This window comes from Equus asinus, chromosome 28 (genome assembly GCF_041296235.1).
Source record: "Equus asinus isolate D_3611 breed Donkey chromosome 28, EquAss-T2T_v2, whole genome shotgun sequence".
NCBI classification, from domain to species: domain Eukaryota; kingdom Metazoa; phylum Chordata; class Mammalia; order Perissodactyla; family Equidae; genus Equus; species Equus asinus.
Window position 1 is genome coordinate 24,768,478 of NC_091817.1, and position 14,145 is coordinate 24,782,622.

The 14,145-nt window shown below is 56.5% G+C and overlaps 1 protein-coding gene across 14 annotated transcripts in view; it reads right to left on the reverse strand.

Moving 5' to 3' along the window:
- The window catches only part of KIFC3 (kinesin family member C3), a 64,874-nt gene that overhangs the window by 26,549 nt on the left and 24,180 nt on the right, over positions 1–14,145 (reverse strand). For 5 of the 14 annotated variants that reach the window (XM_070500416.1, XM_070500415.1, XM_070500417.1 and 2 more), the window contains exons 2-3: positions 4,993–5,197; positions 2,307–2,449 (exon numbers count right to left, since the gene is read on the reverse strand). In XM_070500416.1, coding sequence (XP_070356517.1) covers positions 2,307–2,449; positions 4,993–5,197 — 348 coding nt within the window. Of the gene's footprint in view, positions 1–2,306; positions 2,450–4,620; positions 5,198–9,159; positions 9,293–14,145 lie in introns of those variants that run through there. The other 9 variants (XM_014827343.3, XM_070500421.1, XM_014827340.3 and 6 more) reach the window with 6 other exon arrangements.

The following is a 14,145-nucleotide window of genomic DNA, read 5'->3' on the forward strand; positions in this document are numbered from 1 at the left end:
CCTCAGCCGGCTGGTTAGTCCACAACCCACTCCCTCTCGACCCCACCTTTTACTTGAGAAGCACACCTCTCGCATTTAGGAGAATTCTGCCGACTTTATTGGTCCCCACCCTTTGACCAACTGCCGCTCCATCACGAGCAGGCTTGTCAGAGACGGCGACAATGGCAACAGCTGGAAGCTTCCATTTGCCGACCAGAGCGAAGGTTATACTATTTCTGGCCTGTTGGCCAGGCCACAGGAAGGGCAGACAGCCCCGGGGGGTGGGAAATTCCTGCAGAGTCTCCAGAGGGAGCATCTCCGGTTTTAACAGCTTGAGACGCTGTGGGGGGGGGGGGGGGGGGGCACCTCACTGTGCCCGTGTCCCTCCTTTGGTCTCACATCCCCAAGCTCGAAGCACCATAAATATAATGGAGCTTCCCGGGACCCAGAAGCACAGGGTCACGGAGACGGTCGCTGGAGGGAGTTTCTCAGAGATCCTCAGCAGATCTGCTGACCCCAGGACTCGGCCGCAACCACAGCCCAACAGCCCATAATCAAGATTCAAGAACAGAGCCACCGCCCAACTCGAGGCAGCCAGTTTCTGACCACCTCCCGATTTAACCACCAATGGCTCGAGTCAGAGAAAAAAACGGGTTCTCCGGTTTCCTTAACTGTTCCCACACCAGACCTGCTTTTCTCGCAGACCTTACAGATCAATGGAGGACCATTTGGTTCCATTTCAGACGAACTGCATGAGAAGGGCCGAGAAAACCCGGAAGCACAATATTGTGCCTGCAGCAACATCAAGCACTGGCCCCTGTTCTGATCAGGGCCTGGGCCCCACGCGGCCTGGGCCAGGGACTTCCGTCTGCATGAGGAGGACCCGCTCAGAGGGCACGAGTGTTTCCCACACCCGCACCCGCCCCCCCTTTGGCACACGTCCTTTCAAGGTGGGCCATCTCATGCACGACCTTTCTTGGGGGCACCCTGGGAACACTCCCAGACACCCCTGGTCCTTCACCCTCTGCCCCTGCGTCGACACCCTTGCCCAGACTGCATTCCCTCCTTGGTGATCATCTGACGACTGGAGCACCTCTGCCAGGCTGTCAGGTTCCTCTCTCCTCTGTGCTGTGTGCCAGCACCTAGCAGGGCACCCGACCCGGCACAGAGCAAGCACTGTGTAAACATCTGTTAACAAAGGCCTTCATTTAAGAGGCACAGAGCCTGCGCTGTCCTGAAATCGCTCAAAGCTGCAGCTGCACGAATGCGCAGGTACTTGTTTAAGTGCTCATTGCAATCGAAATAACACAGACAGTTAGTGAGATGGTTTACAGTAAACCCGAAGTAGAATATTACGCAGCAGTTTAAAAGAATGAAGCGGTGCTCCATATATTGACATGCAGGAAGAAATCACCAAGGTGACTGTTGAGGGAAGGAGCTAGACACAGAACAGTACATAAAATAAAGAATGAGTCACATAAATATAATTAAGCAGTTATATAGGAAAGATAACCCCCAAACTTTCAGTAGTGGATTTCTCAGATACAGGATTATAGGAGGCATTCAGTTTCTAGATATTGCGTCTCTGCCCTGTGTGAATTCTTTACACCATTTGTTATAAAAATCATCATGTTTAGTGGGTCAGATCCCAGCTTGCTGTGTGACCAGTAGCAAGTTACTTAACCTTTCTGAGCCTTCATTACTTCATCCATAAAACTCAGATAAAACAGTAACTGTGGTACTTGAGATTCTTATGAGGATTATGAGGACTGATGTGAGATATATAATACACGGCACAGGGCCTGGTGTCAAGTCAGTGTTCAATACATAGTAGCCACTATTAGTGCTATCGTTATGTATTATTTCTACAACCAAATATACAAACCTATGTAAAGTTTGTCTTTTGAAAGTCAGTTGCTGAGAAAAGGACCCACGATTTGGCAAAGCCCTGCATCTAACTTCAAATTCCCACTTTAAGCGACTTGCACGCCCAAGGGGGCACAAACAGCTACCCCAAAAGCCTGCCCCCTCCCCAGAAGCTTCTGTGTTGAAGCCCCACGTTCCCCACTTTCCCCTCAGCCGGGGAGTGTCTGCAAAGCTTCCCTCCTCGGCCGTGAGATGTTCCTGAGATAAACTAATAAAGCAAATTGCTCCATACACCAGGCGGATGTGCTGCAGGGAGCTGGCACAGGGGCCCGAGGCAGGTCCCCAGCTCGCCCGGGTGCTTCCTTTCCAGGAGGGGCTGTCGGGGCCCCAGCCGCTGAAGCTCTGAGGGCCAGGGCAGATGCGGCCCCACCCCGCACGTTCCTCAAGGCCCCAGGGCTTACCTGCACGGTCAGGTAGAGCCTGTGGGGGCTCCCGGGGCCAGCCCAGTCCACGCTGAGGGCCCGGCACTGAGCCAGGGCCGGGCGGCCTGCACTGCGGGCACCAGAGTCCTCGTCACCGCCAGCCGGGGTGTCTTTTCCACGCCCTGTCCCAGGACAGAGAAGACAGGTGAGACCGCTGGACGCCTGGCCAGAGACTGCCGTCCACAGGGCTGTGGCGGAGCTCGGCTCTGCACTCCGGGCCGGCCCGGGCGCGGCCAGGAGGGACCCACACGCCCTCACACGCCTGCCCTGCGCGCAGGGAGGGCCTGGCACAGCAGGGCCTGCGCTCCTGTCTTACCCAAAGCCGCCCCAAGATTCTCTTCTGGCAGGTGCCCCAGACCCCGCCGGGGGGCTCCCCTCCTCCAGTGGCTTTTGGGACTGGCACTTGCTCACGAGCACTTTGTACAGAGAGCAGAAGCAAGCCAACCAACCGGGCTGCGCTCATCCTCAAAGGAGGTGCACCCCGGCCGCAGCTTAATTACCTGGGCCGCCTCTAGGTGGCAATTTCTGCCCTGCCTTCATTCTGACCAACCCCACGCTGGGTGGCCTGGTCCCTGTGGCCTCCAAAAGCATATGCAGGACCAGCTAAAGCGCATCCTCTCGTGCCTCTGACACACTGCCTCCCTCACCGGATGGAGAGAGAGCTGACTATGGCCTCGACACCCCCACCACCCCCACCATAGCCTGAGGGGTCGGACGTGGCTGGGAGAGGGGGCTCGCCCTCACAGGGGCAAGCTGCAGAGCCCAGCACCCTGGGATGCATCCTGCCAGCACCCGGCCCGGTGCTTTCCAGGCCTTAATGCCCTTGTCGAGCCTCAGTTTCCCTGTCAATAAAACAGGGGTGAGGAACCAACCTCACAGTCCGGTGGTGAGGATCAAATGGGGTCACACACAGAAAGTGCTCACACAGTGCCAGGCACCCAGAAAGCGGCCGCAAATGCAGGCTGTGAGGACCACATCAGCTGCTCACAACAACCCCCAGAAGTGGGGAGCTTTCTGCCAACTTGACAGGCAAGGAACCAAGGTCTGGAAGGGTTAACGACATGCCCACAGTCCCAGGGAGCCAGGATTGCAATCCCACAGCTAACCCACCCTGTGCTGGCCCACCCCTCTCAAGGGGTGGGGGCCCGGGCCACAGAGCAGGCTGACACTCCACCCAGGGGCAGGTGCTTCGCATCTCACACCCAGGATTTCACTTGACCTTTGTCTTGAATTTTAGAAGTGGATAAAAGTCTGCACGGTCATACAGTCCTCATAATACTCATTTAATAGACCTATAAAGGCTATAGTCTTGGACACACAAGACTGGAAGGAACTATATAAAATGGGCAGTGACAAGCTTACAGGTGATTTTTATTTTCTTTTTTACACTTTTCCGTGTTTTTGTTTTTTGGGTTTTTTTAGTTTTCCAACATCTTTTTGTTTTTTGCTTCTTGTTTTCTTTTTTTTTTTTTTTTTTACCAGGACAGCAATACCCATTCATATTACATTTAGAATCCTTAGGACAACCTTGTTGAGCAGAAACCATCTTCAGTCCCTTCCAGAGAACTGGGGCTACCTGACCCCAAAGCCCAGGCTTTTCCCAGAGGCCCCCAAGGCAGCCCAGGCACACTGTCCCCTGCAGAAAGACCCTGGGAAGCATCACTCTGGCTGCCACTGATGTCACAAATGTGGTAGGAGAGAGGGAACTGAATAGGAGTTTGCTGTGTGCCCTCTCTGGGCCTCAGTTTCCCATCCTGTACCTCTGGGGACTTGGACCTGATGGTTAGAGGGACTCTGCTAGCTCAGACAGGCTGGTAATCTAATCTCCCTTCCCTGTAGGTCAGGAGCAACAGACAGCAAACCCCTCAGGCATCTTGCCTGAAGACCCCCCTCCCCCAACACTTCCAGGACCACCTGCCCAAGCCAAGCTCGGGAGACAGTCACGGGGCAGCTCCCCAGCCCTGACAATCCAGCCTCCACCCAGAATCAGAGGAGCCACTCACGTCTTGATGCTGGAGGCACCAGGGGACCTCACCCAGAAAGGAGAGCTGGTATTGACAGCTCCCCCAGGGGACAGCGGGGCCCAGACTCGGGGACTCCTTCACCGCCCACCTGCCGCCGGGGCCCCTACAGAGACCACCCTGGAGGACACCTAAAACTGAGTGCATGACACCCAAACCCAGCCAGGCCACACTCCGGGGCAGCCTCAGTCCACTCCTCTCGCTATCCGCGGGCCAGCCTGCTGGATCAAGTGTCAGTGCCGCGCAGGGCGCCGGGCAGACACCTCACCTACCTTGTTTACCAGCCGCAGGCAGAACCGGGCGAGACCACGAGCTCCCCGCCGAGGATGGAGGACGGCAGGCTCCCCCCTCCAGATCCAGCAGGGCCGGGAGCGCGTGGTCAACTGCGGCTTCTCCCTCTGCTCTAGGGACCGCGTTAAAGTTTAACCCGGCGTCCACGGCCTCTCTCGGTACCGACGGCGCAGGGCAGCAGCGCCCAGCCAGCCTGACACCCTGATCCACGCCCGCCTCGCGGGCTGCCCGCGACCCTGTAATTACCTGACAGCTCTGACTGAGCCTAGGAACTTGCGAGAAAGCCCAGTCTCATCTCTGGTATCTGGAGGAAGGAAAGGAAATAAAGAGGCATTTTAAAAATGCGGACTCACCAGTTCTCAACCTCCCCGGGCCGGTGTGTGGGAAAGGGCGGGCAGCCGGGCTGGCTGGGGCGGGGCGAGCCATTGCCGGCTGGGGCTCCCCGGCCCGGCCCACTCTCCACAGGCCGAGCAGCGAGGGCGTGGCTCCCAGGTTCCACGTCCTGCGAGAAGGGACCATGGCCCGGGGCTCAGCAGTCTCCTCCGGGGCCCCGGCAGCCTGCAGAAAGAACAGGGGGAGACGAGATTGAAGACCCCGGGCCATGCAGATGGGAGCCAGCCATCTGGAAGGTCTGCCCCCAATCCAATGTCCCCCAAGGACCCCCAGGGCTCAGGGAAGAAACAGGGCCTGTCACCATTTTGGCGTGCTTGTTCCCGAGTGGGGAGGCTCAGAGGTGGGCAGGGGGCCCCGTCAGGTGTGTCTGCAGCACACTGTGGAGACCCCACATGGCAGCCCGTCCACTCTGAGCCTGGCAGCGTGAAGACACGCCCCGTCACAGCCCCACGTGGAGGAGGCACCAGTCAACAGCATCTCTGTAAATCTGATCCTTTTTCTCTACTTCGTCTTATTTTCCGACTGCACTCAGCCAAGGAAGTTAACCCTTGTGCTCAGGCTCCTCTGCCCCAGGCCTGTCAGCCAGGCAGCTGATGCTCTGATAGAAACATCTCCCTGAGGAGGGGCTCAGGAGGGGCCCAGACTGCGGCCAACGACAAGTTAGGTTTATACATAGCAAATTCTCCTAAAGTCAGCTCATTCATGTATTCAGCCAGCCTTCGCTCTGTGCCTACGACGTGGCAGGCACCACGCTAGGTACTGAGATACAAAGATTCATTCATTTTTCATTTAATAATTATTTATTGAGTGCCCGCTGTGTGCGAGGCATCTGCCACGGGTCTTCTTTGATCAGGAGAGACGTGGCCCCAGAGCTCCGGGTCAGGAGCAAGATAAACATTTCAACAGACCTTCACAATCAGAACAGGATGCAGGGGAGGCACCAGGAGCTGTGGGAGAATGGAGGTGGGGGTGGGGAGCACGGATCCGGGATGGAAAGCCCCTCAGGTCCCTTATGAACTGAGCAAATGAACAGAGCAGGCTTCAGGCGTTCATTGCACAAGTCTTTATTGAGCACCGGATGTGTGCAAAGCAGCCTCGAGGGCATTTAAGGTGACCACGCTACAGTCCCAGACTGGGACAAACGGACACCATTTACAGAAGAAGTGAAGTCAGCTCAGAAAGGCAACGTTGAGTGTGCTTTGGGTTTTAAAATGGAGTGGGAGGCCCCGGAGGGGCTTCCTAATGGCACCACCTGGGCTGTAGACCTCTTTCCCCAAACTTCCCTGCACTGACCACTTGCCACGGGGCAGTACAGATGTGTGTTTGAACGGTGTCCACCTGCCCTGACGCTCTACGGCTCCTGAGGGCAGCGCCCACAGCACGTTCCTCTTTGCAGCCCCGCAGCACAAGCCCAGAGCTGCGGCTACAGCCACCCCAAACACCCAGCGATGGCACTGAACACACACAAAACCTCGGACCGAAGCTTGGAAGAGGGAGCAAGAGCTGGGAGGCTAAAGGTCACTGATGCCACAGGTGAGGATGTGGTCACCAAAGGTCGTGCAAGATGAGAGGCAAGCAGGGAGGACAGCTGGCTCTGGGGGGGGACGGCAGCCGGGGAAGGAAGGTCAGAGAGGTGGTGGGAGCAGCAGGCAGGCACAGAGCCCTCAGAGGCGACTGGAGAGTGAGCGGGAAGCAGAGGATGGTCAATCCCCAGAGAACGACGCCACAGAGAGGTTGAACCGGAAGCCAGCCCCTGGGGGCTCTTGAACGGGGAAAATCAGTGCAGCAGGGCAGAGGGCAGACCTGGGAGAGCCCACGGGGCGGACGGGGCCTAGAGGAAGCAGCCACTTCCTTCTCTTTGGGGGAGTTTGGCTAGGATGGGAAGGAGAGGATGAATCAAGAGCATGTGGTATTCAGAACAGGAGAGATTGGAGCATGCTGGGTCGACAGAGCGGCAGGAATGACTGAAACATCGAGAGGCAAAAGAAGTAAGAGTACAGGGACAGGTGGCCCCAAGAGCTGGTCACCACAGTCCTGGAAGAATGCCAGGCTCTTGGCTCGGGAGTCGCGGTCTCTGCCTTCCTTGCGTCTCCTGGGGTTAGTCTCACTGGGACATGGGCAGGACTGCAACCCAAAGGACAGGGCGGGGGCAAATCCAAATATGTGGGCCGGCTCCACTGAGGAACTGGAGGTGGACCAGTGCGGAGTGGAAAGAACCCGGGGGAGCGGCCAGACTCCCTCTTCTCCAGGCTGCTTGGCACAGAGCTGGCCACACAATCAACCCCGAGGACCAGCTGCCCAAAGGGTGAGGAGAGAGACAGGCTCCACCTGCATGCCGAGCTGCTGGGGAGGTGAGAAGGCACAGGGGAGATGGCACAGGGCGCTGAAGGCCGGATCCACAGTTGAGGGGGAAGATTTCTAAGGACGTCATCGAAGTCTGAGGGGCAGGGATGGGAGCAGACAATGTTGCTGTGGCTTTCAGGAAGGGAAGTCGGGGAGGCAGCCAGGAAGACATCAGGAAGAAAGAGGAAGGGTGTGTGCAAGATCCTGAAGAGGAAAAGGCTGCTGAATTTAGCAGCCGGAGGGGTGTGAAGGGGAAAAGTAGCAAGGCCCAAGGCTGAAGACTCTACCTACCAAGGTCATGGGGTGGGGTGACGGGTGATAACAGTGCAGTGGCTATGATCAAGAGCTGGTTCAGAAGCCGGCTGTGCCACCTACTAGATATGTGACCCTAGGAGAATTACTTTGCCTCTCTGTGCCTCATTATCTCCATCTGAAAAATGGGGGAACCCCACCTTATAGGGTTGGGGTAAAGATTAGACAACGCATGTAGAAAGTGTTCAGAACAATAATGGTATGCATAAAGAACTCAAACATTTTATTTTTCAGTGACCCCCCCTCCAGTGGTGGGGGAATGCAGAGGGGCCAGGTGTGGGAGAGGGGCATCTGCCTCTCCCAGTTGAGGCCAGGCCCTTGAGCTGCAGCCCTCCTGCCCCCAGACCAGGGATATTGCAATGATTAGGGGACAGACCTGACCACTGCCCAGAGACCCTGCTGGGGAGGGCTTATTCTCCCGGAGATGGGCAGAAGGTCAGGGAGGTTGGACAGGGATTGGGACCTCCCCTGCGCACAGTTACACATCCTGGGTTTTCCCGGGCAACCCAGATTTCAAAGTCTCTGCTCCCTAGCGTCCAAAAGGACAGCAGAACTCACCACCCTTCATCCCTAAAGTCACTGCAAATACAGGGCCCCATTCTGACACTGCATTCCTTGCAAATGACTCTCCCTGGCCAAGGAGACAGCTACTTTATCAAGGGCATGGGGACTACGCCACCGGGGCAAAGATAGGTGCTCACACAGCCTCAGGCGGAGGGATAGCCAGGGAAGGTCAAAGTCCAGGGGTGGCCACCACCCCCAACCTTGAGACAGATGCGTTGGGGGGTGGGGAAGGCTGCAAACGGTACTTGAGAATTTAAATGCAGCTTCCTCTTTAAAATCTCCCAGAACCAGGCCCTTCACTGCGCCAGAGTTCTGCTCCAACTCACAACAGGGGGTTGAAGGAGGTAGCTTCTGGCTCGCCCTCCCGGCTGGGACCCCCCAGGCTGCCGCTGTCAAGGGCTCCATCCCCCACTGTCCAGGAGGACAGCGGCCCAGGCCCTCTTTCCTCACCGCGGGCTGGCCCGCCCACCCCCGGCCCCGCGAGGGGGAAAGCGAACGGCCCAGGGCACGGACGTGGTGGGAGGGCCCGGACTGCAGCCTTCCAGGGAGCCCTGCGGGTGCGGGGCCTTCCGCCCGGGGAGGGCGCGGGGCCGACAGGCACGAGGGTCCCCGGCAGGGTCTGGCTCTCCCGGGCCAAAGAAATCGGAAGGGGGGTCCCGAGGCTGCTCTGATCGCAGGGGACGTGCCGCCCCCATGCCCTGCTCCGGGCAAGGTCCTCGGCTTCGGCTGGACGGTGCGGGGGTCGGCGCAGGGCTGGGTCTCCCGGCCGCGCCCTCCCCGCGCTCCACGGCGGGACCGGACAGGGGGTCCCGCGAGCAGGGCGGGCCCGGACGCGGCACCCCGAACAACAGCCCGGGCGGCCCCCGCGCGCCCAGCCCGCCTCCAGCCCGCCCGGGCCCCCGACTCACCGGCCTGGCAGAGGCAGGATCCCGGCGTCGCCGCAGCGCCCGGGGCTCGGCCCGGCCCGGCCCGCCGGCGGGAGGCAGCTCCACGCCGCCGCCTGCTCCGCCCGCCCCGCTCCGGCCCCTCCCGCACACTTTCCCCAGGAAATGATTAACTCGGGCCGCGGCGCGTTCCCATGGCAACCGGCTCCGACCGCGGCGGGGGGCGACGGGGCGCGCGCGCACTCCCGCACATGCTCCGGCACGCGCTCCCGCCCCTCCCCCGGGGGCCGCCCGCCCCACCGCCCCTCCCGCGGCCCCGCCCCTCCCGGCCCCTCCCGCCGGCTCTCGCCCCCGCCCCGCGCGCTAGTGCGCACGTGAGCGCTCACCTGCTGGGCACACGCGCCGGCATGCGTGCTTGTGGCTCGCACGCACTGGTGCACATATGTTCTCACATCTCTGTTTGCACACAGGCTCTACTTAGTACACACGACGCATTCACAGTTCTCACACGCTTCCTACATTAGTTCGTTCATATGTGCTTTTGCACTGACACTCTCATAGGCACATCCTCAGACCCTAGAACAAAACTTTAACACGCTCTGGTTAGGACGCACAGACACTTCTCACGTGTGCTCCCTGGCTGTCCTTGACACAGTCACAAACTTTAGTACGCGTGTTTTCTTCACATTCTAGCACTCACGCTCTTACACACTCCAGATAGTATGTGTGTGCACTTTCACATGTTCCCACACACTTTACACCTGCACTCGCGTTATTGGACAGTGCTCATGTTTTCACACAAGTACTTCCACACGCTCACCCCTGTGTTCTCTCACATGCTCTAGCACACATTCGCTCACATTCTAGTAGACACGTTCTTTTAAACCCTAGGATACACTTTCACACATGCTCTTACATGCTCCGGGGCACACGCACATGCACTTTTATACATGGTCACACACACTCTCTCACTAGCTCTGGTAGGAATGCATAGGCCGGGCTGCCTCCCCAGCCACTGCGCCACCCGCCACCCCCACCGCCCCCACCAGAAAAATTAACATCTCCCAGAGGAGGCAAGCTACCGGAGATTTTTTTAAGGTAAAATATTCCTTTAAGCTCCAGCGAAAACCCATTCAGAGCGGAGCAGCTCGGGAGCTGCGGTGGCTCCTGGTGTGGACCCAGAGGCCCTCCTCCTAGGAGGCCTCCGAAGAGGCCTGGGGGAGGCCAGGAGCCGGCCAGCCGAGGAGAGGCAGCTGACCCAAGGAGCCACTCTGTTCTTTGTCTCCCAAACAGAGGTGGCATTTTCCTCCGGAGGCTGCAGCAGTAACCCCGCTCCGGGGTGCGGAAGGAGGAGAAAGAAAGCAGCTCAGCAGCCGGCCCAGCACAGCGGACGGTTCCACAGACAATCCGAGCAGCGTGGGCACTCTGCTGCTCCTTGCCGGTCAGGGGATGGCCCAGGAGGAGCAAGAAGGGGACTGGAGGGGCGTGCAGCTCCAGGAGGGTTCTTTCCTGCTGCTGCCCAGGCACACGGGCTGGCAGTCAAGAATCTCAACCGGACACAGAGCCTGGTTCTGGGCCCGGATTGTTCTGGATGCCAGACTAGGACACTCACAGTGCTCCTGCTGGACCTGGGCTAGTGTGTGTTTTGTTTTCTAGCTGAGACAGATGCTGAGTGAAGGCCCAGTGGAGAATAGATGTCACTCTCCTGGGGTGGTTCCGTGGAGTTAGAGATTTCCAGCTAAGAACCCTGGGGCACCCCCTCCATGGGACAGGCGGCCATACATTGTGAGTTACTTTCTCCAAGTCCCCTTGCCTGCCTCTCCAGACAGCAGTGGTCAGGGCGCGGCAAGGATGGATGAGGGTGAAGTTTCTCTAGGTGCCAGACTGAGTCTCTCCCTTTATCACAGTCCCTGTTCTTTGACTGGAGGCGGGTGGTGTCTGTCTTTGCAGTCCTGGTGCAACCGGGGGCCCTGTCTCCCTTCCTGGCTCGTACATTGACATTAACGGCAGGTTCCTTCTGCCAAAGCCAAAGCCAGATTTTTAAATTAATAATAACATTTATTGTTCTTTTTCTCTGATTACAAAAGTAATAGATGTTCATTGTAACCATTGTCCCACCCACTAGAGATAAATGCTGCCAACATTTTCATGTAGTCTTTTTTTTCTATGCACATAATAGCCACCATTTATTGCAAGCTAACACGGTGCCAGCCGCTACACAAAGCTCTTTAGAAACAAGATCCCATTTAACCCTGAACAGCCCATGAGGAGGGCACCATCATATCCCCAATTTTTCAGGAGAGGAAACTGAGGCTCCGAAAGCACATTCACAAACCCAGTGTGTGATACAGCCGAGATGTGAACCCACAGGTGTGTGTGTGCATACATGCACGCAACATCTGGTACTATCCTATGTATGTGGGTGCCAGAGTTTATTAAGATCAAAGCGCCAGTGAAAGAAAAAGAAAATTGAGGCATTAGGAAGAGGAATTTTCGTAATTCTAGCAAAACTCTAATGAAATGTGAAACAAATTGCTTCATGACTGTTGGAATTTATTAAAGATTGCACAATGTCACCAGGAACTGCATACCGATGACTTCAAGGTCATTTCTATCCCAGGAACTGGACTGATGGTTTGATGAGAATGCCAACTCTCCCCTGGCCACAAGGAAGGTGGAGGATTTGCCAGAAACCTGGCCATCCCCACGCTAAGGTCCTGAGCCCGGGCATGAGGACTCCTGGGTTTGGCCTTTGGCCTTGACTCCCTGCCCACCTCGCAGAGGCATAGCCGTCTCAGGGAGGGCCAGACAAAAGGCAGTGACGGGAACACTGCACATCTGTATGCACATCCACCATGTCCCCCAGGCAGGGGGTGGCAGCGCCATCTTTGTGTTCAAAGAGCCTGAAGCCCCTTAACTCTCAGGCGTCCAGGTGAGATACCCACGGCCGGGCCCAAGAGCTTTTCAGCCCAGAGGGAAGCAACGACAGGGGAATAACAAGCCAGCTTGTGCTTGATCTGATTCTCATAGTAACCCAGAGGAAAGCACACATGAGATTTACACGATTTTCCAGCTTTAACGGTTTAACTTGCGATTCAGTTACCTTCCAGGTCTTTGCAATACTGTTTTCCCTGCCTCTCTCCTTCTCCCCACTTCCACCTGCCTCCACCCTCCTTTACTGGCCAACTCCTGCTTGTCCTTCAAGTCCTTCAAGCTTAGAGTTCACCTTCCTTGACCCTCCCAGGGACCAGTTCCCTGACTGCTCATCCCCCTGCAGCCCCTCCCGCACTGGGCTGTGATGGCCTCTCCTGTCGACACCATCAGCTCCTTGAGGGCAGGGCCCTTTCCTGACTTGATTCCAGGGAAAGCTCTGCAAGGCCTGGCGTCATGTGAGTTTTTATTGAATAAATACCTAGATCGCGTATAATTAAGACAGGAAGAACAGGGGGCATGAAGCGTAGCCAAAGAGACCGTCTTCCTGTGTAACTTCATGATAATTCTTATTAAAAGGAAGCAAGAGAAGACTCCTTAAGGAATTATTTCAACGTGGTCGGTAAGGAGATGTGAAAAGCGTCCATCCTTGCACGAGACTGCGCAATAAACAGTTTCTTGAAGTTAGAGAACGCCATTCTGGAGTGGAGCCACATATTAAGTAACCCTGCCTCAGTTAGCCACTGATGTGAACCCACCGTGTCCGATACCCCGAAACAGTCTGTCCTGGACCAAGCAGCGGGAGCTGGGGAGCATCCGAGGAGGGGCTGGGGGGGTGCCAGGCAGGGCTCTGCAGCCAGCCCTGCCAGTGCAAGTGTGACTCCTCGCCAGCTGTACTCAGCCTTCCGAGTGCACCAGGCGGGCTGGCTCTTGGCTCGCACCTGCCAGCTCTCAGGAAGCCACACTCCTCGGTGGACATGAACAGGTGGGGTCTTGGATGACCCTTGGCTGGACCGTAAGTTCCAGTCGCCCTTGTCTGCTACAGACTTGGCTCCTACGAGCATTAAGTGCTCAACAGATATTTGAACAAATGGTACCTTTCACTCCTCTCTCCCCTTCCAGCTCCCTCTGTGCCCTCCTCCTTCTGCCCAAGGTGCTTTCTTTCGAAAAGGTACATTAAGAGGGGAAACAGCACTCCCATTTCTAGAGGTCTCTGTAGGGAACCAAGGCCCCTCTCCCCACAATAAAGCCACCTTGCTTTAAAATCTCTGGACAGTGACTTCCTTTCTGCCTTTGCGCGGGAGACTGGACTGAACAGCTCTTCCCAGCTCTCAGGTGAGGGGAACCTGTTACCTCTTTCTGACCTGAGGAAGAATTTGGCAGAGATGCCCTGCTCTGAGCACTCCAGGGTGTTAAGCAAACAGAGGGTTTCTTCCCCTCTTTATCATTTCCTGTAGTCTAAAAAATGAGAGGAATGCAAACACTGAGGAGATAGGCACTTAAGCCCAGGTAATAAAAAGACTTAGCAAGAATGGCCCGCTGCCCCTCCTCCCTCTGAGTCAGCTCCTCCCTTGGACTGTCCCCCATCCGGAAGCCGCCGGGCTTCTTCCCCCAAAAGCTCCTGGCTTCCCTTCTTGTTCCTAAGTCATTCTAGCTCCTTCTTCTAAGCCAAGGCATGCATTATTAACATCATTCCCACTTCTTTTCAACTTCCCCATTCATTTTCCCCATCTGCTGCAAATTCTAGGTGGCTGGGTTTTTTTTTTTTTTGAACTGCAATTTTTTTTCTGCACAAATATAGCAGAAACAAAGAGAGGAAAAAGTCCCCAAATCCCACCACTCTTACCTTATTGTCATGGGCTCAGATTTTCTTGTTGGCACTTGAGCTTGAACAGACACTATTACTGTATTAAGGGGAGACAGTATGGAGCAATGGTTAAAACTGGGGTTGGGGTCAGGCGGTCCTGGGTTTGAACCCTAGTTCAGTCACTTCTCCATGCCTCAGTTTCCTCCTGTGACAATGACGGAAGCACTAGTCCCTAAGTATTGAGTTGTTGTGATAAGTAAATAAGAGCGAGC